We start from the raw sequence: 25,205 nt of genomic DNA on the forward strand, positions 1-25,205 counted from the left end.
AAGCAACTCTAATAAATGAAGTTTAATTGGGATAAATTTTAAATCTTAAACTGAGGTTTAAAAGGTCAATGTGACAAATCCAAAATGGGGAAGGCAAGAAAGACAATGATACTCCTCAACAAAATATGGATAATTAATAGTGTAAATAATATCACAGTCAAGAAAAGCTAGTGAAGGGACTTATGAGAAAGAACACTATCCCCATCCAGAGAAAGAACTGTGGGAGTAGAAACAGAAGAAAAACAACAGCTTGATCATATGGTTCGATGGGGATATGATTGGAGATATATAGACTCTAAATGATCACCTTATTGCAAATGTAAATATTATGGAAATAGATCTTGATCATAAAACCCAGTGGAATTGCTCATTGGTTACAGGAGGGGGGGTGGGAGGAAGGGAGGGGAAAAAACATGAATCATGTAACCATGGAAAGATAGTCTTAATTAATTAATTAAGTGAACTTTTAAAAAAAGAAAAGAAAAACTAGTGAAGTTTTAGGCTGCATTAAGAGAAAGGTAGGGAAGCAACTAGTTGACTCAAAGGCAAATTGTCAGGTCTAGAGACAAGAAGACCTGGATTCAGATCTGGACTCAGACATTTCCTGTGTGGTCCTGAGCAAGTCACTTAACCCCAGTTTCCTAGCCCTTAGTACTCTTCTACCTTGGAACAAATGCTTAGTAATGAGGAAAAGAAGGAAGGAAGGAAGGAAGGAAGGAAGGAAGGAAGGAAGGAAGGAAGGAAGGAAGGAAGGAAGGAAGGAAGGAAGGAAAGAAGGAAGGAAGGAATATGTAGTAAAGAAAACACATTTTTAACCTGTAAAAATGTCTATGGACAGATTTCAGTAGCTTTGCAAACTTTGAATACATAATACTATGATACCTTTATTTCAGCATTATTGGTTTCCCTTGCAAATCTATGTATTCTATTTTATGATTATAAAACATTACTCTGAAAAAGGATCCATAGGTTACATGAGACTGCAAAGATGATCCATGATCTAAAAAAGGCTAAGAATGACTGACAATAGCTGTCTTCAAGTAATAAAGAATATGGAAAAGGGATAAGACTTGTTCTGTTTGATCCCAGAAGCAGAACAAGGATTAAGAAACATATAGTTTTCATATTTTAAAGTTTCTAGTAATTTGAGTTATCAAAAAAAATCATAAGGATTTCCTTAGGATGTATAAGATTTTTCCTCTCCCTGGAATTCTTCATGCAAAGTCTAGAGAACCACTTATCAGATTAGTTGCATGGGGAAGGATTTTTCATGAATATGTTGTAAGAAACAGCTGCTAGGTTCAATTCCAATTTCAAGATTGTGTGATCAATCATGTTTATAATATCCCACTAATAGTAGACTTACTGAATTGTCTTGAATAACCTCACAATGTAAAATGAGAACTCAGGGGTCAAAGTAGCAAAGGGGCAGATTTTGACTTTGTACAAAGAAATATTTAACACTTATAACTGTCTATACTAAGGACTGACTCAGAAAGTTCCAAACCATTGGTGGTCCTAAAGCAGAAACTGGGTGACCACTGTATAATGTAAGGGAAATTCCTATTTAGATATGAGCTTAGCTACATCATCTCTTAAGATCCAGCTATTTGGGAGTCTGTATTTTTCTCTAAAGGGTAAAGAATTTTAGTCAGTTATGGAAACTTGTTCAATAATGACTAAATAATGATTCACATTTTCTCCTTTAATCTTTATGAAATGAAATATTTTGAAGGGTTTTGTCTTTAAAATGGAAATAAAATGAGATTTAAAGGTGTTACTGGAAGAGCCAAAACATCATCAGTGGATGTTTCTGCAACAAGTACAGAAAATTGAGTAAAAGTATACAGCTCAAATTTTCTCATATAAATGATGTTGAAAATGAGTAGGTACCTTGGGGTTCCTCTTTGTAATCTTCATCTAGAAGCTTCATTAGCTCCTCATATAGAAGTTTTTCATCCATTTGTACCATAACTAAAAAAAAAAAAGGACATCAGTGTTAACTATTTCCTCTGTAATATGGTTCACATTTATAGGTATATAAATCTCAATTCTTAACAATTAGTAATCAATCATAAACAAGATTTTTATATATATTCTGAATTTATGATTTGACCACACATCAAAATTACAACTCTCAATTTTCTATCATGTCATTCACTTTGGTAAATCAATGACACCATCAAAAGGATTTTAAAAGTTGTCTAGAATGGCATGCTTAATATTTGGTAATATATTTTCCCAGAAAAACAGGATGCTACTCTATTATCAGTGAACTAAGATAGAATTGATATATAGATATATAAATGTTATATAGATATAATAAACTGATATACAGATGATCAATTGATAGAAAGAGATACAAAATATCACATTAATCATATGACAATTATAATTTCTTAAAAAACAGAATTTGATAGAATTATCAAAACAAGCAGGAATGGGTAGTTTTTTTAGGAAGCCAGGTGGCACAGAGAATAAAGCACTGGTCAAGAGGACTTAAATTCAAATCCAGTCTCACACATTTCCTAATAGTAGATGAAATAGCTGTTTTTTGTGAGCAAAAAGAAGTACTGAGATATAAATACATCTTCTGTAGGCTTACTGGAAGCATCTTGCAAACAACTGCTGTGCCATACAGTCTGGTGAGGATTCTATGTTCCTCATCCTATTGTTTTGTGGTCTTAAGAGCTTCCTCTAAATATTAATATTTTGAAAGATTATTTTTATTCCACAACACTTGGTGATTAAAAGCATTTGGTACACTGTTGTATCAATTAAAATATTATTTAAAATTTTATGGATAAACATTATGTCCTGGCAATTATAGTCAACAATTTTATCTGTGATTTTCCTTCTAATCCTATATAATTCATTTATTAAATTCCAGAGGATATTTTGAGGACTGGGTTTGTATAGCAGGGATTTGTTGTTGATTAGTCTCTGAAAGAAAGTGAGCTTCTAATATGCAATTCCTTCCAGCTAGATGGGTCTAGTAGATAAGTCTTCTGATTAGGTTTATGCCATAAAACTAAAAAAAAAAAGACTAAAAAAATTTGAGCCTAATAATGTCCACTGTTTTTGGCATTCTTCCCTTTTCAATGACAATGGAATGAGTTTTGAGAGGTCATTTTATCTCATCATATTTTTCAAAGCTATTCAACTATAAACTTTCCTAGAACAAATTACTATAATGTTTTTTTCTCATTTTATATTTTATGTCCTCAGTACCTTTTTAGGATGATAAAATAACTGATTTTTATAGTTGACTAAAAATAAAAGTTTTTTATGGAAATTCATCTGCTTTGTTTCTGAAAGCAGACATGACAAAAAGGATGCACCAAATCAGTTTGATCTCTTTGGTCAGGCCGCTATATATTGAAAGATTTTTATTTCATGTGATTTAGAAAGTATGGATATTTGGGATGGTTACATGTCTTTAAAAATGTTTATGAAACAACTTTAAGTCTGGGTGATTGTAGACAATAATTTATTCTGTGATAATAGCAAAGTTCCAATATAGTTTATTAACTGAGCATTCCAGAATGTTTGTAGACCTATATTTTTGGAATGGAGATTTGTCAGCTGTCAGTCCTTGAGAATGACTTTATCATACATGACTCTAGTTACTAAATCATGAATTTTATTTCCTTGCATAATCAGTGTTGATCACTAAGGGCAATCACTTAAGAATAATCCTTCAGTAGTTTCTATCAGCAATGACCTGTTCCTGAATTGCCATCATAAACACCAATATTCCTACATCCAAACAAATTCACATGGCTGACTCAGCCATTTAACAGTTCCTTATCCACATGGAATTGATTGAGTTTATGCATATTTCCCAAATAGGTACATTTGGGACCATTTGATTTCATTGATGTATCTCAGTTGTTTCACAATATATATCTAAAGGTAAGTTACTTTGGATACATAACAGAAATCCAGTTGCCAGTCTTTAAAACTGCTCAGTGAAGTGATATATGCTTAATCCAAAAGTATTTTTGTAAAATTTTCACCCATTTATCATGTCTGGTAATTATGTTTATTAATTCTATTCTCACTTGTTGGCATGAAAATATTGCATTTTCTATGATTGCCTTGGGGGAATGGGTGCTATGTTTTGTTAATATTATACAAGTATTTGCTGGACTCTTTTCCAAATTAGTTATGGCCCATTTTAGAATTCTGAAGGTTAAGACTGGTATTTCATAAGTGACAATTTCTTTAAATGCTTTCTTTCCTTCCCAATAAGCTTTGATTTGAGGATTCCTATAAGACTTAATGAATTCAATAACAGTTTCCACTTTGATATCTTCATGGTTGGTGTATCTTGCCTGAAGACCAAGAGAGATATGTTATTTATCCCTTGTTTCACTAGGACATTCATGTAGAAACTTGAATCAATGTTTATCCTTATTTGACATATATGAAGAATTTAGCAAAGAATGATTTCAAAAGATATTTTATGGGTCAGCTAGAGGGTTCAGTGGAGAGAGAGTAAGTTATGGAGATGGGATTCAAATCTGGCCTCAGTTTCTAGCTTTGTGACCCTAAGCAAGCCACTTAACCCTGATTGCTTAGCCCTTACCCCTCTTATGGCTTGGAACCAATACTTGGTTTCTAAGACAGAAGACAGGGATTTTAATTTTTTTTATTTTAAAAGATATTTATGTGAATAGGAAAAAATGCATAAGATTACTATGGGTAGAGCAAGGTATGCATTTATCTATTTTGTTCTAATGTATCTTGCCTTCCTATGTTACTAGCACCCAAATGGTATCCTTTATGACCAGCTGATCATTATAATAATTTTGAGTAAGGTCAGTCTATACTGCTCTATCATTCTATCCATTTCTTTATTTCTTGAGCAACAGGTACATCACATCCTATTGCTAACACAGTCAATGGTATGACCACAGCTCAATTAACTGGGATTTCAGGGTTCCTCGTAGACCTTAACTACTAACATAATGGTTTCTTGGCATGCAAAGATCCCACTCTACAACGTCTGGATAGCTTCCTCTTAGCTTAATATTGATATTCCCCCCTCCCCCCGCGCCTCTCCAGCTTGGTTGATGATAGGACTTTGAGGACCTTGATGATGTTATTATATTATTGCTATTTACTATTCCTATATTTATTATATTAGTAGTAGTAGTAGTAGTATGAACTATTGCATTATGCTTTTACAAACAGCCTGAATCTGTGTTTTATGGCCATGGAGAATTTTATTGTTGAGCATTCTTCTACCTGATGAAAAAGATTAATGTGCCCGTTATTTAGATTCTTAAATATTTACCTAGGATATCAGTAAATTTTATGGCTTGTCCATTGCCACTTGATATCTATCAGAGGCAGGACTTGAATATAGGTCTCCCTCACATGAAAACTAAGCTATCCAGTGTACAATGCCAAGTTTCTTTATCTTGAGAATATGTATATCAACAGTTGCCATCATATGGTTAACTCAAAGAGTATCAGTTAAACTCCTGACTTTTCTTAAAAAGAAAAAAATCTTCTTTTTAAAGGAACTAATTTGTATATTTGTACAAAGAAATACAAAGCTAGAAGTCTTAAGATTTCATTGTCTATTCTCCTGCCACCAAGCAAGACTATACAATAAGCATATAATACAATAACACAATAATACAACTATTCCAGGTTTTCCCCCTTATTTTGAGAGTAAACTTTAATATGTATATACATATACATATATATATATATATATATATATATATATATTTCTATGTCATCTTCCACCTCCTACTGTTGCCTATGCTCCAGGAGATCCAATCTGTATATTTTTGTTTCTTTAAAATATGGGTATGACATTGCTATAGGAAAATGATACAGACAGAGCCAAAGAGCATTGAGTTTGTAAACACAAGTTCTGAGCTAAAATCCTATCTCTACTACCTACTATCTGTGAGGCCTTGGAAAAGTCACTTAATCATCCTATACCTTAGTTAATTTATATGTAAAATGAATAAATTGGATTGTTCTGAGGCCTCTTGCAAGTCTAAATCTTATGATTTTATGAGTTCATACCCTGATCAATTACATGACAGTAAACTCCTTTCACTTCACCAGACGCTTTCCAAAAGACTTGACTAACGACTTCACCAAGTGAAAATTCCAGAGAATTTTTTCACTGAATGTTCTTGGAGAAGCTTATTTTTCATCTCATTTTCTGTGTTCATTCTAGAATTGAGTTACCAACTAGAGATACTTGAGACTTCTGGATATTAAGAGGAACTGGTGTACCACAGAAATAGCTTTCTATAGCCTGGTGCTTCTAATAATAAAGTGAATCCTAAAGATCAAATGTTAAACAAATCAAAATCATAATACCATGAAAATGGAATTTCTCAAGAAGTACCTAAGTCTGAACTCATTATGTGACTTCTTTTTACTATGATGCACCCTTGATCTCACTGCCACAAGTGAAATCTTAACTAGAGTTTCTAAAATAAATTTCCCCTGATCAGTTTGGTTTTTCAGGATTAGAAATTGAGGAAAATTCTATAAGTTGTTATAAAAAAACTGACATGCCAAAAACTTTTACTGTAAAAGAGCATTTCCATATAAAATCATTAATTTTAGTGGCAATCTTTTAGAGGATACTGTTCCTGGCCTAGAATTAGAAAAGTATTGAAGGGGCAGCTGGGTGGATCAGTGGATTGAAAGCCAGGCCTAGAGATGGGAGGTACTAGGTTCAAATCTGACCTCAGACACTTCCCAGCTGTGTGACCCTGGACAAGACACTTAACCCCCCATTGCCTAGCCCTTACTGCTCTTCTGCCTTGGAACCAATACACAGTATTGATTCCAAGATGGAAGGTAAGGGTTTAAAAAAAAGAAAAGTATTGAAATTAACAAGTTCTGAAATATCAATCAAGTAAAAAAATTCAGCTGAATTTATACATACTCTATTGTCCTTCACCTTGCAGGAGTATTAGAGAATTTCCCCATAAAAAAAGAAGGTGAAACTGTAAAGTTAGCACCTGGTAATTTACAATGAACTTGAAAGTTTTTCTGTGATCGGCACCTTTTTCCTCTCCAGTGGATTGGAATTCCTAATGACCATGGGGGCTCCTTTCAGTCAACCACCTGCTCCCTTTAACATAATGCCCGAAATAAATCATAGAATTTTTTAAACTAAAAAGGGCTCTATTGTATCTAGTCTTACTGCTACAATTTTTTTGTATTTTCATTAGACAGTATGTTAAGCTATATAACTGATATTTTTGAATTTGATGTTTACTTTGGAATTTTTTCTGTAATAATTATTTCTCTATAGTAGTGACAGTATTTATTTTTAGATTTATTGATGAATTCTTTTTTGGTCTTTAAAAAAATGATTACAGTAATTTAAGAGTTTCATGATATTTTGTCTAAGATGATTATGAATTGGATTTCTCTTTCTAGTTCTTGCTGCTGAGCTGTTTTGGAAATATATAGAAATGCTGATGACTTATGTGGGTTTATTTTGTATCCTGCAACTTTGCTAAAGTTATTGATTAAATACTTAGGAATCTATCTCCCGAGACAGGAAGTATATGAACACAACTACAAAACACTCTCCACACAACTAAAACTAGACTTGAACAATTGGAAAAACATTAACTGCTCATGGGTAGGACGAGCCAATATAATAAAAATGAACATCCTACCCAAACTTATTTATCTATTTAGTGCCATACCCATTGAACTTCCAAAAAAATTTTTACTGATTTAGAAAAAACCATAACAAAGTTCATTTGGAAGAACAAAGGATCAAGGATATCCAGGGAAATACTGAAAAAAAAAATACAAAGGAAGGGGACCTTGCAGTCCCAGATCTCAGACTATATTATAAAGTAGCGGTCATCAAAACAATTTGGTACTGCCTAAGAGACAGAAAGGAGCATCAGTGGAATAGACTTGGGGTAAGTATATGACAGTATATGACAAACTCAAAGATCCCAGCTTTTGGGACAAAAGTCCACTATTTCATAAAAACTGCTGGGAAAATTGGAAGACAGTGTGGAAAGATTAGGTTTGGATCAACACTCACACTCTATACCAAGATAAATTCAAAATGGGTGAATGACTTGAACATAAAGAAGGAAACTATAAGAAAATTAGGTGAACACAAAATAGTATACATATCAGACATTTGGGAAGGGAAAGATTTTAAAACCAAGCAAGACTTAGAAAGAGTCACAGAATGCAAAATAAATAATTTTGATTGCATCAAAATAAAAAGTTTTTGTACAAACAAAACCAATGTAACCAAAATCAGAAAGGAAGCAACAAATTGGGAAACAATCCTCATAAAAACCTCAGACAAAGGTTTAATTACTCAAATTTACAAAGAGCTAAATCAATTGTACGAAAAACCAAGCCATTCTCCAATTGATAAATGGGCAAGGGACATGAATAGGCAGTTTTCAGATAAAGAAATCAAAACTATTAATAGGCACATGAGAAAGTGTTCTAAATCTCTTGTAATCAGAGAGATGCAAATCAAAACAACTCTGAGGTACACCTCACAACTAGCAGATTGGCTAACATGATAGCAAAGGAAAGTAATGAATGCTGGAGGGGATGTGGCAAAGTAGGGACACTAATTCACTGCTGGTGGAGTTGTGAACTGATCCAACCATTCTGGAGGGCAATTTGGAACTATGCCCAAAGGGCAATAAAAGACTGTCTGCCCTTCAATCCAGCCATAGCACTGCTGAGTTTGTACCCCAAAGAGATAATAAGGAAAAAGACTTGTACAAGAATATTCATAGCAGTGCTCTTTGTGGTGGCCAAAAATTGGAAAATGAGGGGATGCCCATCAATTGGGGAATGGCTGAACAAATTGTGGTATATGTTGGTGATGGAATACTATTGTGCAAAAAGGAATAATAAATTGGAGGAATTCCATGGAGACTGGAACAACCTCCAGGAAATGATGCAGAGCGAAAGGAACAGAACCTGGAAAACATTGTACACAGAGACTGACACACTGTGGTACTATCGAATGTAATGGACTTCTCCATTAGTGGCGGTGTAATGTCCCTGAACAATCTGCAGGGATCTAGGAGAAAAAACACTATCCACAAGCAGAGGACAATCTGTGGAAGTAAAAACATCAAGGAAAAGCAACTGCTTGACTACAGGGGTTGAGGGGATATGAGTGAGAAGAGACTCCAAATGAACACTCTAATGCAAATACCAACAACATGGAAATGGGTTCAAATCAAGAATACTTGTGATACCCAGTGGAATCGCTCATCTGCTAAGGGATAGTTGGGGGATGGGGGGAGAAAATGATCTTTGTCTCCAATGAATAGATAATGACCAAATAAAAAAATGTTATAAAAAAAGTTTCTTGATATAGTTTCTCTTCCTACACAATATATATGCATTTTTGAAAACATTAAGTAGATTCTTTTGTGAGTATGGTTTTTGGTGTTTTTAACACAAATGAGTGCTACATTATATCAAAGGTATTTTCTAAATCCATTCAAAGAATTACATATTTTGTTGATTTTGCTATATGTGAACTATTTCCCCAATATTGAGACACTTTATATATCTAATATAAATTGAACGTGGTTGTATTGAACAATATTTTGCATTTGTTATGCACAACCATAGTTGTGTTTTTTCCTAAAATTATTTTTAAATTTTTTGATTGATATTCATTAGTGAAATTGTTATATATTACTTTTTTTCTCCTTTATCCCTGCCTAAATAAAGCACCAAATTTTATCACATAATGGAAGAGCAGATATATAAATTAGAATAATTTTCCTTAATATGTTAAAAAATTCTCATGGCTGCAATATTTTTATTTGACATCAAAATTATGAAGATTGATCATTATATTTCTTAGTAAGGTATACTTTGTTAATCTCATTGTTAATGTCCTCTGGGTGCTACCAATCTTCTCTTTGCCCTCTACTTATCATGCTGTTTAGGAAGCTTTTCTTATTATTTCCTGAAGTGTCATATTTAGTTTATTATATTTTTCTGGAAAAGTTATCTTGTCCATACAATGTAATTTATATATTTTTCCAATATAATTTTATTTTTTCATTTTATACTTTCAAATTTGCTTTCATTTCAGTCCTTTGGAACTCAGTTGTTCCATTCTCTTGTCCAGATACTCTTTCATTTGTAATATAACATCTGTTAAATATTCTAAATAATCTCGTTTGTTTTCCTTTTATTTTTGTTCAATACCTCTGATTTTCTTCCTTTTTCCCATTCTAATTTCTTCTTTTAATTCTCTTATTTTTCTTCTAAAAACTTCTAAAATGTCTTGCCAGTGTTCAAATATATATGTGTGTGTTTCATAAAAGTTATTGCCTCACTTTCTTTTTTACTGAAAATTATTTATTATAATTCCTTAAATAACATATTCATTGTATCTTTTTCAAAATTGCTTACACATTTTCCTTTCTTTTTTGCATGTGTTGGTTTGAGTAGGCATATACATGTTCTCTTATTTTCCAGATAGATTTGTACTAAGTCCCACACTATTAGCTTCTTTATTCACTGCTACACATTTTATAATAACAAGACCACCAAAACTGGTCACTTTATTTGCCTCCCTGCTTTAAGGACTGGGAATAAAGAGTCCTTTTGGATTCTTTTCATATGAAAACTGTAAGGCAATATGACCTCAGATGAGTTTTTGTTCCTTTACATTTTACTTATTATTAGAATCACTTCTCCTCTATATTAGATAGCATTCTAGTACTCATCCACAGTTGCCCCTTTTGTCCATTTATGGGGCTAGATCCCCTCAAGGGATAGATCAGTTAAATAAGGTCATTGCTAAAAAGAAACAAGAAAACAGGACAGGTGTCATAACAATGAAAAGTAAAGTGTACTGGAGAGTCCATTAAGCCATAAGCTATATTACTTATAGCTGAAGTGTGCCAAAACTGAAGTCTTCTGGTTTAGCTTGGTTTTTTAGAAAAAAAAATTACATTATGGGAAAATGTTTCCTTTTTCTCTCTTTTTTTTATATTTTTAATTTACTTAACTGTTTTTTTCTTATTTTGAAGTAATAAGAACAAAAGCTAGATTGTGACACAATCTCTTACTCTATCATCTTGTCACAAATCTAAAACCTTCATTTTATAAATGAACAACTAGGGCACAGAAAAGTGAAATTACTTAAAATCAGAAAATTAGAACTAGAATACAAGTCTCCAAACTCCTATGACAGGGCTTTTTTTCATTATGTTGTGCTACCTCTCATTCTTACACTCTCTGAATAATTCGTACTATACAAAAGCCATGAAAACCTTCTTATCAGTCTTCTGGAGACCCAAAAATATTTGAAGAATTCCTTTAGCATATCTAGGGCCAGGCCATTTGGTAAAGTGAGCACAATTGAAACATTTTCCAAATTGTTCGCCTATTTCATCCTGGTGGTACGGTTTTGATATTAATGTTGTTATTTTACTGTCCACACGTTTTAGATTCTATCATCTTAAAGACAATATTCTTGCCCTGTGTGTTTTGATACTGGGGGAAAGGAATGGTTAGGAATGAGATATTTATTCCAATAGTTTCTAGAACACTAACATAAAAATTATGGTCTAGTTAATAGTAGTGATAATTTTACTAAACTCTTCTTTTCTTCTATTTCTTTTCCTGAATTAGTTCCTTTTCAATCTTATCATTGTACCATGTTTCATTCTCTGTCCCCCCCCAAATAATGCTAATTAGACAAATATAAGAAAATTAAGTGAATTCATCTATAAAGTTTAGTATCCACTTGGATGGAAGAGTAAGTGGAAGAGACAATATTCCATACTTTTTACTATTCTTCCCGAAATACTTCTAGTGGAGTTGATGGGGGTGGAATGGAAATCACTCCAAAGTTATAAAATATGACTTCTTTCAGCAAATGCATCAACAAATGTTTCATCATATAATTTAAACTCCAACTTATCAAGAAGATAAATTAGAGGAAAGGTATATGCATTTTTTAAATCAAGGACCCTTGACATGCATATCAAATCATAATATAATTATTCATCAATATACAATTGACATAAAAATAACCATCAAGATAAAGAATTAAAATAATTCATTTTTAAAAAATAATAAAATATAACACTCATTATTAGATAAATAATGTAGAACCCATAGGGAAAGGGGAAAAAAATTGCAGTTTTTACTAGCCAATAAAGTAGATTGAAAAAGGGAAAGGAAGGCAGGGCAGGGGAAGCTAATCATTACCCCCGCTATGGAGAGACAGATAGAGAGAGACAGAGACAGAGCCAGAGACTGGAAAAAGGAACTGTGACAAAATTTATCCTTACTTTATCTAGGACAAAGACAAGAAGCCTCAAACCAAGGATTATGGCAGATAATGAGTCAAAATACTAGCCATCTCATACAGGACTATAGATCTGATTCAAGAGTACAAAAGAAGAACCACCTGGCCATGACACAAAGCCCCAATCCAGGAATCAAGGCTGAGTTTATGAGTAAAAGAAAGAAAACCTCAAAGAAGAAATACTATTGCTTAAGAGATGTCTAAGATAAACATATCAGTAGATAAGCAACTCAATAACAAGCATGAGAACTGTGGGAAAAATAATTGTTTGGACATAAGGACTTGAAAAGTAGCTAAAAATCAAGCCACAGATAAAAATTTTAATTAGAGTTTCTAAGAGGAAAAAATGAAAAGAGGAAAAAGAAAAAAAAATACAGAAGTTGGACAACCTTTACCAAGTAGTAGTCTCTCAGATAAAAGGAATAAAAAGAACTCAATTATTCCACGAAAAAAAATATAAGGACAAAATCAAAAGACTCAAAATCTAAATGAAAATTAACACCATATATTATAAAAAACAAAAGACCTACGAAAGGGTTCAGGGAAAGATAACAACAATCATTGTATTACCTAAAAACAATGACAGAAAACTCAAGTATCATACTTCAATAAATCATAAAATTACTCAGATATATAAGAAAGAGAGGAAAAATTAAAAAGCAAAAAGAATCCAATAATTGTGTTCTGAAGGAAATCTCCCAGGTTTTTTAAAATAAAAACTTCTATCAATAACAGCCAAAATCCAAAGCTTCCAAGCCAAAGGAAAGCATAGTGTTTGAGTAATAAGTTCCAAAGAACTACAGATCAGATTACATAAAACATGAACTGTGAATGCAGAATATGACATTTATGTTCAGCCATGCCCGATGTATCAATTTGTTTAGCTGTGCTATACTAATTTGATACAGCAAAGAGCTTTTATTTGAGGAAGGGGTTTTTGGATGGATTTTAGAGGTGGATAACAATAGTGAAGTAAGAAAAAAAAGAAAAGAGCAACAATGAAATATTATAAAAATACACAAAGGAAAAAAGAAGAAATTTAGGAGATATAGGCAATAACAGTGTTGGTACCAATAAATTAAATTCGATATATACTTTTTAGAAAACTATACATAATGAGAATTCATATTTTCATCTTTGTGTAGTTGGACGGTCATGAACACTATTTAAAGTTATAGAAAACTTGCCATGGGCTGCTTTGGAGAAATTTATCCAAGGGCCCAATATGGCTCATGTGTCATACATTCATTACCTACTAATTAAAATATCATTTTTGGCCCTACTAAATAATTTGCTAAAATTTAACCTGAAACAATGAGCTTCAAATATGCATTTAATAAGGTGTGTACATAGTACTTTAAAATTTACCAAATGTTTTTATCCTAGCACTCTGAGGTATATAGTACAAATATTATTATTAAATGACATTCAATTTTCCATATCTAGTAAGTCCCATAACTGGGATGTTCTCTCAACTCTAAGACTAATTGTCTTCTTTACATATATTTTTGTGAACATACCAAATGAAGGCAATGCAGTTTCCATTAGGCTAATCACATGAAATCAGGTTTCCTACATATGCTAAATATTCTTTCTACAAATGAATCCACCCTAACCCTTTAGCTATTGGTCAAAATTGGCCATCGGGAATAGTTGACTAATAATTCCTATTGCATCTTTTTGATGTTCAGTCATGTAAGTCACGTCCAACTCTTTGTGACCCATTTTGGGGCTTTCTTAGCAAAGACACTAGAGTGGTCTCCCATTTCCTTCTCCAGCTCATTTTATAGAAAAGGAAACTGATGCAAAAAGGGTTAAGTGATTTGCCTACTATAATATCTAGAAAGTGTCTGAAGTCAAATTTGAACTCAGGTCTTCATGACTCCAAGCCTAGTGCACTATCCACTGAGTCACCTAGTTACTACATTCAACTATCTGCATAACCCTGGATAAGTTCCCTTTATTAGGTAGTCATTTTCTTACTTATGTACAAATGAAATGGTTTGCCTAAATAATACCTTTATTATAAATATATAGAAAAGATTATTATTATATTAGATCTAAAAATATATATATATATTTTTCTATATATAAATATATAAAATATACTATATTATAAATGTATATAAAATAAATATATATAAACATAAAAAATAATGCCTTAATAAGATTCCTTTTCCCTCTGAACTCTGTGATTGGGAGTTATATAGTAATTTTACTTAATTTTAATTTTGTAAAAATAACATGTGCTATGTTGCGGTATTCTCATTTGTAGTGATTATTCTCATCTGGCTTGTTAAGAAGTTCAAATTACTTAAGGAAATGTGGCCCTAGTAACTCCCATTCTCTTCACAGAAGACACAAAAATGAACTGGGATTCCTTAAAAAAAATCAAACCACAGCCCCAAATAAGAGCCTCTGCATTAAGTTTTGTCATAATCATTATTACATATGTAAAAATGAGTTGCCCAACATCGCAAGAGTAAATGGGAAAGCCTGGATTTGAACCCAGATCCTAAGACTACAAATTTAATATTTCTCCTGCAATATGCTACTTCTTCTAAATATAGCAGAAGAATCTTATCCTTTCAGTCCTTGGTTATATATATATATATATATATATATATATATATATATATATATATATATATATATATATATATATATATTTGTTCATATTTGTTCTTATAACCCAAGTCAGCCTGAGTAAGGATTTCCTCTGCTGTGTATTCTTTGTTCTGGAATGCTCATTTTCAATGTAAGCAGACAGCTGCATTTGCTAAGTGATCATTCACCATGTCCATATAATGCAGACCTTGTAAGGATGATACTAAATTGTAGCCTGCTGGAACCCAAATAAAGAAGATTCATGCTTCTATCTTCCCACTAGCTTGCTGTCCTTGATCAAAAATTACCTCTACTACCCATCACGTTGTTAGTGGCTAAAACTTACCATTTAAATTGTAAGCTGCAACATCTAAATGGAACTGCATATGTGATCTTTGTCACCTCATTTTCATGAATGGAAGAGAATATTCTGACACAAAAATTACATACTTAATTCTAGCTCACCTTCTCCGCTGACCCCCATCCCACACTGCCTTGGGTTTATTTCCTCATCCATCAATGGGTCAAAGTAATTTCTGCTGTATTCATTTCCTGTGGAAAGTACATGAAGGAAGGGTCAGTGATTATTAGAAGCACATGAACCAAAATGTTAATTTTGAAATCGACACCAGCATGGAAGGGCCATTTTAGCTACTTTATAAGCTTAATTTTTTTACAAGTCTTCCAAGCCTTCTAGTTTTGTAATTATCATCTTGCAAAAGGTCAAAAAAGGTAATTCAGGAAACAAGTTCACTCTATCTTACTGTTGCTGAGAAATTAATGAGAAAATTATCAAATTTAGACATTATAATAAGTAAAAACCTAAGCCAAATTGTTTTGAGGACATACTGTACATTACCAGATTGTTATATGGGATAGAGTTCATGATATGGCCTTCTCTTTTCTTGCCTATGTACCACTGGGCATATTGTGATATCCAACCAGAATTCTGTAGTCAAATGAGGAGTAGCTTTATTATTGGGGGGAGGGGGTTAGACAATTTGAATTTATAAGGGCCAAGTGGGAAGTGATGGAATGAAACTTATTCTGAAAAGTCATTCCCACTTTATTATTCAAACAATGTGAATTGGAGATATGAACACTTATCAGAACACTTTGGTTAATCAGACCAACACTGTGAAAAATGAAAAACAGAAATCTACTTTTCTTTGCCATTCTGCATTTCCCTGTCTTGATGACAAAAAAAAAAGAACACATTTGTAAAAAAGACAACTTTTCTGTCATAGATTTCTCAATTCTACTTTCCGACTTCTGCTGACAGAAATAAATGCCTGTCTATGGCTAGTATTTTGCATTCAAATAAAATGTGCTTGTTTCTGATTGCAACTAGAATCACCAAATGCCACAAGACCAATTAAGGACCAGAAACTCATGAAAACAGCATCCTTTTATAAATTCTAAGTCCAGGAAACGGTTAATGTGTCCTAGTCCCACTGTTATACTACACCGCATATTTGTTTCAGGATCAAAAATAATCCAAACAGCAGCTCCTTTTCAAAGACTAAATGAAACTTTGATATGAAACTAGGTTTAATTTATATTTCTGGACGGGCACATTTTTGCTGTCAGTCTCTATTCTATCAATGTAGTAAGTACAAGAACTGAAAATCTGCTTTACCTTGAGGTCTCAATAAAGAAAAAATAAATGAGTTTCATTTTTGTTACTTTATCTGTCAACAACTACTAGGCTAGTATGAATCTTGGCAGGATGTAATCAAAGTCTTATGTACTGCAATAACACAGCTATTCTGCCTTATTCACTGTAATTGTTTTTCATCTACCACAAAAGCATGGTGATACACTAAGTACACTCTTTCATATGCTGGGGAAATAATTCACCATTATGTGCATTAGGGCAAAATGACAGTAGATGCCTTTATTCACTCACCCTGCCATATAAAGTCAACTGCTTGAAAGTGGACTGTCAAACACTATGGAAATACCAGAGCTTATGCCAATTCTTTGCAACCCTCCAAAAGACCTGTTATTTCATTAATATGGGTCTTCTTCCAACAATGCAGATCAGAAACCATGTATTCCAAAAACCTTCCTCATCTGTAAAATGAGTGAGTTGGACCAAATTACCTCTAAGTTCTCTGCCAGCTCTAAATCTAGCATTCTATGATCCTGTGTAAGTATAATTAGGTGGCACCATGGAGAGAGTTCTGGGTCGTCTTCCTGACTTCAAATCTTCTCTCAGAAATTTCCTAGCTGTATAACCCCAGGCAAAGCATTTAACCCTGTTTTCCTCAGTTTCCTCATCTGTAAAAATGACCTGAAAAAAGGAGTGGCAAACATTCCTGTATCCTTGCCAGGAAATCCTCAAAAGGGGCCAATAAGTGTAGGACATGAACGAAAATGACTGAACAACAGCATGATTCTATGTAATTCTCATCAATATCCTCTCATAAGTTTGCCACATGGCCAAGCAAGTATGTTAGGGAACTTTCTTAAATTATTTTGACATCATAAGGACAGCAGTGGAGCAGACACACATCCCTGTACAAGTGTTCATCATTCAGGTATCAGTCATGGCATACAAAATCAACCTCAGTCCTTAATGATATATATTTTGTTATTCAAGTCCCACATCTCCCTTCCTCTTATGACATACTAACTTTCAAAGAAGTAAAAATATAGCTTTGCCCCTCCTGATTAACTGTGTCAGGTATATGGAAGGCTCTCCATTATATATTCCTAATGTGGTTTATGCCTAACCCATTTTATTCTTGGATCATAAGTTCCTTTCAAAGAAATGGGATGAACTGGATGGCCTCTGAAGCCCCTTCATTTCTCAGTCTGTTAAACTGTTCAGTGTATTACATGATTTCTCCAACACAATTATTTTGTTTGTAATGCCACATGATGTAAAGCCCCTCTTTTGCCATTTCTTTGATTCTCAACTTCAACTCCACAAAATTACATCTAGTAGTGAGCATAGTGCCTGGAATACAGTAGACACTTAGTGTCCAGTGTTTACTGACTGGATGACTGATGTCTCACTGTGACATGGACATAAGGTAAATTCATAATGAAGGAAAATATAAAATGATAAAGACGATCTAGTTAGTACCTAAATTATTTATCACAGATCATTTAAAGTGTAAGGAACTTATTTCAATCCATGAGCCTAAAACTGATCTTCCAATTTTATGATTACTTAAGAATGGGCATGGGTATTAAAATATTTCTTGGAGTTATCTACAAATTGTATCCACTATTGTGCCCAAGACTCCTAAACCATAAATAAAGAATCCACAGAATTTCTAAAGGATTCAGACTTTTTCCCTACTATAATTATATCAAATTACATTCAATTCTATCAAGACAGAACATTGTAATTGGAAACACAATCAGAAATCGACTAATTTAAATTCCTACATAATGCATCAATCTCCTTCGTGATAGAAAGCATCTTCTGAAGCATATCCGGCATGTGGTTCCCTTTGATTTTATTAAGCAGCCAATTGACATGTTGGACAGTTCTAATTGTTAGAAAATCCTTCCGTAGATTGTGCCAAGATCAGCTTCTCTAATTTCTAAACCACTAGCAATTCTGTCATATTAGAATTACAAAGATTAAGTTCCCTCCCATATGACAAACCACAGAGTACTAGAAGACAACTGTGACTTCACTCCCCTAAATCTTCTCTTCTCTAATAAAAAATGTTTCAAGCTAAGATTTTTAAGTCGTTTGCCAGCTTGTCTTCTCACTTGTGGATGTGGGATACATTCTCTTAAATTGTGCTACTAAGAACTGTATATGTTATTGCAGATGTAAGTTACCACAAAGCATAATAAGACCATTATTTCCAATAATTTCAACATTAGACTTCTTTTATCACAACCAAATATTTAGTTTCTTTTAAGTTCATAATGAACTTGTCAGGTAAATTTTCTCTCTTATTTTTTAATATCTCCTATAGTTCATACATATTTCCTGGAGTCTGTACTTATGCAATTGATTTTCAAAACCTAATGTAAGAGACAGGAAAAAGAGATAGAGACAGAAACAGAGACAGAGAGAAGACAAAGGGGAACATTTATTAAACATTTCCTCTGTGGCAGGCCCTGTGCTAAGTGCTTGGGACACCAACACAAACAAGTAAGACAACCCCTGTCCTCAAGCAGGTTACACTCTAACCAAGGGAAAAAATAAATAAAGGGATGAGAGGAATTATCATGTGGAAATGGTCTAAAAATGGTATAAAGTCATAGTTCCAGGAAAAATAAGTTGAACACTTACCTTCACTTATGAGACCATGGAGGTCCCAAGGAGGGAGTACAAGACTGTGGAAGGAGGTACATGATGGTAATCCCCCAAGAGGCTAAGGGAGTGGTTCAGCATAGTGAAAATTAGCCTTGGAATCTGGAAGACTTGTGCTCGAATACACCCTTCAAAACTTATTGGTTTTATGACTCCAGGAAAATCACCTAATAATAGCTAGCATTTATTAAGCACCTATTATATGCTAGGCACCATGCTAAGCACTTTACAAATATTAACTCATTTGATCCTCAAAATAACCCTGTGAGGTAGATACAATTATTAATTATGTAAAATATATTATTATGCTTAAACTCTATGCCTCAGCTTTTTCATCTGTAAAATCACGATTTTAGAAATTATGGCCCCTAATGTCCCTTCCAATTATCAATCTATAATCCTAGAAACCCAGGTCTTCCTGATCATGAAGACAGTACACCATCTATTATACCATGCTTTCTCTCATTAATATTTAAGAATATATACTCATATATACTAAAATAATTTTTTAAATATTTGATTTAAATAAAATATTTAATACTCATAGACTCATATTTAAAACTCGTATAAATTACAGGAGAATCCAGAATCAAACAATCTGCTGATACCAGAATCCAACAGATATAGTTTAGTATTACAGTTTTTTAAAACTTAAATATGCGCTGTATAAAAAGAGGGAGGAGGAAAGAAGTATACAAAGATATTATACATTTTAAACTATTATACTTCATCACAAATCATGATCTATTTTTTCCCGGCTTTAAAAAGTAGTATAATTTCAGGAAATGGAACATATTGCCAAAAGGTATTTTGTTAATAAGATGAATTCCTGAAGAGTGTACTAGTTACACAAAATATGCTTTTGGAAATATTTAAAAATATCTCACATGAAAATTAACAGATCCGCTGAGAAATTCAAAGTAGGTCATTAATAATATAAACATAGTGGATGTTAACATGTTGTTATTTAACTATAATATTCAGAAATTTGGGGGGACAATTTTTATAGAGGGCAATATGTACTTACATGGAATTTGTTTAATCTAAGATACTCATCTGTCTAACACAAATACTTGTTTTGTTTTGTTGTTGATGTTATTGTTTTAATTTCCAGGCTCCTACTTTCAGCTATTTAATTTTTTTTTAAATAATTATTGTATTTTAATTGCTAGTTCCTCTGAGTTGAAAACAGAAACAAATTTACTGTCCTTCTGCCCCTTAACACCTATCAGCTTTTTCTCTAATTTAGCTCAGAGGAAACACAGAGCATAATCAAATCTTTTATTTATATTATAATCTGTATGCACTTTATTCAAATAAATCTCAGGTGTATCACAATTCATTTGAGATTCTAAGAATGAAAAGGCTCAAGAGGGGCCAAGCTTAACTCAAAAAGGCAATTGCTTCCTTTCACTGTCCATGAACACACTGACAGGAATGAGGAGGTTGAACACATATCATTCATGGTGAATTTGTGCCTGGACTTGTCCTATTGCTATGAATCCACCTTTTCATTTCAACTTGCCACTATAAATTGTCTCACTTTCTTCCTTTTTACAACCAGACACAGAATGGATAAATAAATGTAAGTCCTTCAATAAAATATATTAACCATAAAGACACTTTTAAAATTATTACAGTATATCTTTCAAAATACAAATCTAAGCCTTTAAAATATGATCAGAAAAGATTTCTAGTGATCTACTGACTAAACTTATTTTCTAATATAAATGCACATTTAAGCAAACTTCTGTTAAAAATCCTTTGTTTCTCTTTTTTTCTGTGATTAAATGGTATTATAGAAAATGTATTTTTTTGGTTTTAATTCTATAGAGTGTTAGGACCATAATTTTAATTTCATCTCTTTAGGGAATCCCATTATGTATTCTTCTCTCATTGATGCATATCAATAACCTATGTGTTAATTATACTTTTAGAGAGCTATCATTAAGAGATTAAGGAAGCATGTAGCTAAATGTGTTCAGAGATAGGATTTGAATCCAAGTCTCCCTAATTCCAGTTCAATCCCTTTATCTACTATGGCTCTACCATCTTTACAAGTTTGGATCATGGACTCTTTTTATTTCAGTGTCTATTTTCTTTTATATAAGTATTCTGTTATATTGAATATAAGGATAGAATACCCTAAGACTTGGATTCTATCTTGCTCTTCAATGATTACCTCAAAACTTAGAATTTATCCTTATTCTTTTAAAATAATTCTCCCCATTCTTCATTCTGTGTCAGAATCAAATCATTTGAATATTGAAATTGCAGAAGTTCTTTTCATACTTTGGTCATGCAGACATCATAAATTAATGCATATATGAAGAGCTCTTCTTTTGGAGTTCTTGGGAAAAGAGAAAATTGACCATTTCTGTTACAGTTCAAAAAGGATCTCTTGGTTCAGTGCAGAATAGATATCTAAGTCATAGACTTGAAATCCTGACATAGAAATAAAAAGTGGACATTGGTAGATAATTATTTAAAGGATCCTTTAATTTGTCAATTTTTAAGCATTTGCTCTCCAATATAATAACAATTCTAAGACAGAAAGGCAATGACTAGTGTGAAGTGTGAATCAAACTTTCTTTGTCTATCAATCAGCAATTTTTAATTTAATCAATCAAAAACTGAAAACACCCCTAAATAGCACTTTGTTAGCCATTAGGTAGGAGAATTTGCAGGTCACTTACTTAAAGAGTTCATACCCTGAGAAACCCAGTCAAGAACTTGGGAATCCTTTTGACAAGAGTTTACATCTTCAGAGGATGAGATGTGTAAATCCCACAGACTCTGCCCCTCCCCCCCACCAACAGTGCTAGGCAATTTGGAGGCTGTGATTGGCCCCTGTGAAGACAGGAAGGGACAAGAAGTCACTATAAAAGTCCTGAACTTCTGCTGGAGACAGTCTTTTGGAGATAGTCTTCGAGAGGTTGTCTTCAGAAGTAATCTTTGGAGAATTGTTTCCGAGGGAGCTTTGCTGGAGACTTCAGCTTGAATCTTCAGGTTGGAAAATCTGGGGCTAGTGACCTGCTATTTGGAGGTAACTTGGAACTTGGACTGCCTCTTGGGTGAGTGGGTAACTGGCGGTCCTTTCCTGGTGTCTGGAGAGAGATTAGTTTCAGAGAGGTCTTCCCTTCTTTGAGAAGGCTGTGTGGGTGGAACTCTGGGTCTTCTGGTCAAGGGTTAACAAGCCCTGCTAGGCTGAGCCAAGCACCAGAGCAAGATTTAGTGTGATAGGGTAGACATCTCTATTTCTCTACTTTCACTCTTTCCACCCTTTTTGTAAATAAAAGCTATTAAAAGTCATTTTTATTTGAGCTATAATATTTTAAATTGGTGACCACAAGATTATTTTAGAATCCTTACATATTTGGTCAAACCCCTTAATTTAATTCCTTACACTAGGCAAATGAGGCTAAGTGATTTACCCAGTGTCACACACTAAGAATTGGCTAAGACCAAATTCGAAACCAAGTCCTCCCAACTCCAGGCCTAGCACTCCATCCACTGAGCAATCTAGCTGCCTTTATTTTTCCATGATCCTTTAGACTTTTCTTGATATAACAATACACTTCCAACTATTAAACAGTATGATAAACTATTTGAAAGGCAAAGAATATTATCTGGAAATAATTATTTGGGAACATTTAAAATATAAACAAAATAACTTGCTACACAAACACAAATTAGTTACGATAATTCCATTGATTCTGAAAGACAAATATGAAAGCTATGCAAATGATAAAATTAGGTTCCTGTGTCCCCCTTTGAGACCTGTTTATAAATTACAATTTCAATAATTTTAATATTGAAGAAAAGATTAAAACTTTCATCCTGTTGCATATAACAACAATTCTGACACAAATTTCACTTCTAAAAATGATAAAAAAAAATAATTAAAGAGGGGATTTAGTGGAAATCAGATTGTCGTTCATTAATGCTTCTTAAAGGTACAGTGAGTGTCCATTTTGTAAGTATTTTAAACATTTCTATTAAAAAGTGCTCCTCTTTTTCTCTTATTTATGCATTGATTACAAATGCTCTTCCTCCACAGAAGAGGTGTTGGGAAATAGCAACTGGATTATCTTTATTGTCTCACAAAGATGCTATAACAATGCAAAGTGGTGAGCCAAATATAAATTGGCAAAGAATTCAGGAACTGTGTGAACTGTCTCCAGTTCTATCTTGACAGCACTGGCTTGTCAAATGTGATAGGATTAGTTGCTCTAACAGTGTTCAGGAGGAGAACATATTCCAAACCATTCTTTTTACTTTCCCAGTCTAAACCAAATGATGTTTCCTTTTGTTGTTTTTTGAGAGGAAGGCTCTGCATCACATTTTTTTTTTGCTTTTTGTGCAGATTACTGCTTGTCTTCTGCCAGCTGCTATTGGCCATTTGTTTTCTGCTGGTGAGAAAAGGCATTGTGCCAAAGAAAATACCACTGTTTTTTCTGTGTGTATATATCTGCAGGGACAAAGCTATTGGTTGAATTTAAGCAAATATTCACTAGTGCTGATAGAATTCATTTGGGTAATTTTTCGTCGAATAACACAACCAGCTCTTGGTAGATTTTAAAGGCTAACATTCACATTTCAATGAGTCCAGGCATCATTCATAAAAATTATAGGAATTTGAAATAAATAGTACTTTTCCACCTTCCATCTAACACACCCTTCTCCTAGCTTTCTTTGCCCTATAAAAAATCAGTTGGCAATATGTGATGTTAAAAATATTATCTCAAGCTAAATGATGGCTGCCAAAAGAAAGTGAGGCAAAGTGTCCCCAAACAATTATCAAAAGCAGCTAAGCAAGAAGCATGATTTGGGAAAGTACACATTTAGATGAAACATATGAACACAGAAGATTTCACATCTTTGTATTTCAACAAGAATAACATGATGCTTTCACTTATGTAATATTTTCATGAGAAACAGTAAGGAAGGGAACTTAGAGAACCCTCCTTGAATTCAGGAACAGCAAGATTCAAGTCTTATGTCTGACGCGTTTGGCTATGTGATCTTTGACAAGTTAGTTAACTTTTCCATGCCCTAGATAATTCTTTTTTTTAATATCTCTTCAATTTTTCTGAGTTATACATATATTATTGTACAAAACGTATTTCCATATTATTCATTTTTGTAAGTGAATAATCTTATAAAACCAAAACCCCAAATCATATACTGAGAAATATAGGTGATAAATCATATTCTTTCATCTGCATTTCTACTCCAACAGTTCATTCTCTGGAGGTGGATAGCATTCTTTTTCGTTTGTTCCTCATAATTGTTCTGGATCATTGTATTGCTGTTAGTAGCTAAGTATCACATTTGATCATTCCACAACATGGCAGTTACTGTGTATAATGTTTTCCTGGTTCTACTTATTTTACTTTGTATCAGTTCACAGAAGTGTTTTCAGTTGTTTCTGAAATCATCCTGTTCATCATTCTTTATAGCACAATACTATTCCATCACCATCATATACCACAATTTGCTGTGCCATTCATCAGTTGACCACCAACTTAGTTTCCACCCTTTAGTTTCCAATTCTGTGCCACCATGAAAAGCTCAATTATATATATATATATATGTATATATATATATATATATATATATATATATATATATATATATTTTGCAAATAGGATCTTTTCCATTTCTTTAACTCTTTGGGATGTAGACCTAGTAGTAGTGGTAGTGCTGGATCAAAGATCATTCATTCTTTTATAGCCTTTTGGGCATAACTACAAATTGCCCCCCAGAATGATTGGAATCAATTCATAATTCCTCCAACAATGAATTAGTGTCCCAATTTTGCCACATTCCCTCCAACTTTTATTATTTTCCTTTACTGTGATATTGGCCAATCTAATAGGTATGAGGTAGTACCTCAGAGTTGTTTTAATTTTCATTTCTCTAATCAAGTGGTATTTAGAACTTTTTATATGAATTGATAGCTTTTAT

At 33.1% G+C, this 25,205-nt stretch overlaps 1 protein-coding gene across 1 annotated transcript in view; it reads right to left on the reverse strand.

Moving 5' to 3' along the window:
• The window catches only part of LOC103099306 (orofacial cleft 1 candidate gene 1 protein homolog), a gene marked incomplete at its 5' end in the record, with an annotated part of 113,488 nt that overhangs the window by 66,055 nt on the left and 22,228 nt on the right, over positions 1-25,205 (reverse strand). Inside the window, 2 exons of the mRNA XM_016432629.2 lie at positions 1,894-1,974; positions 15,413-15,499. Coding sequence (XP_016288115.2) covers positions 1,894-1,974; positions 15,413-15,499 — 168 coding nt within the window. The remainder of the gene's footprint in view (positions 1-1,893; positions 1,975-15,412; positions 15,500-25,205) is intronic.

This window comes from Monodelphis domestica, chromosome 3 (genome assembly GCF_027887165.1).
Source record: "Monodelphis domestica isolate mMonDom1 chromosome 3, mMonDom1.pri, whole genome shotgun sequence".
Taxonomy (NCBI): Eukaryota; Metazoa; Chordata; class Mammalia; order Didelphimorphia; family Didelphidae; genus Monodelphis; species Monodelphis domestica.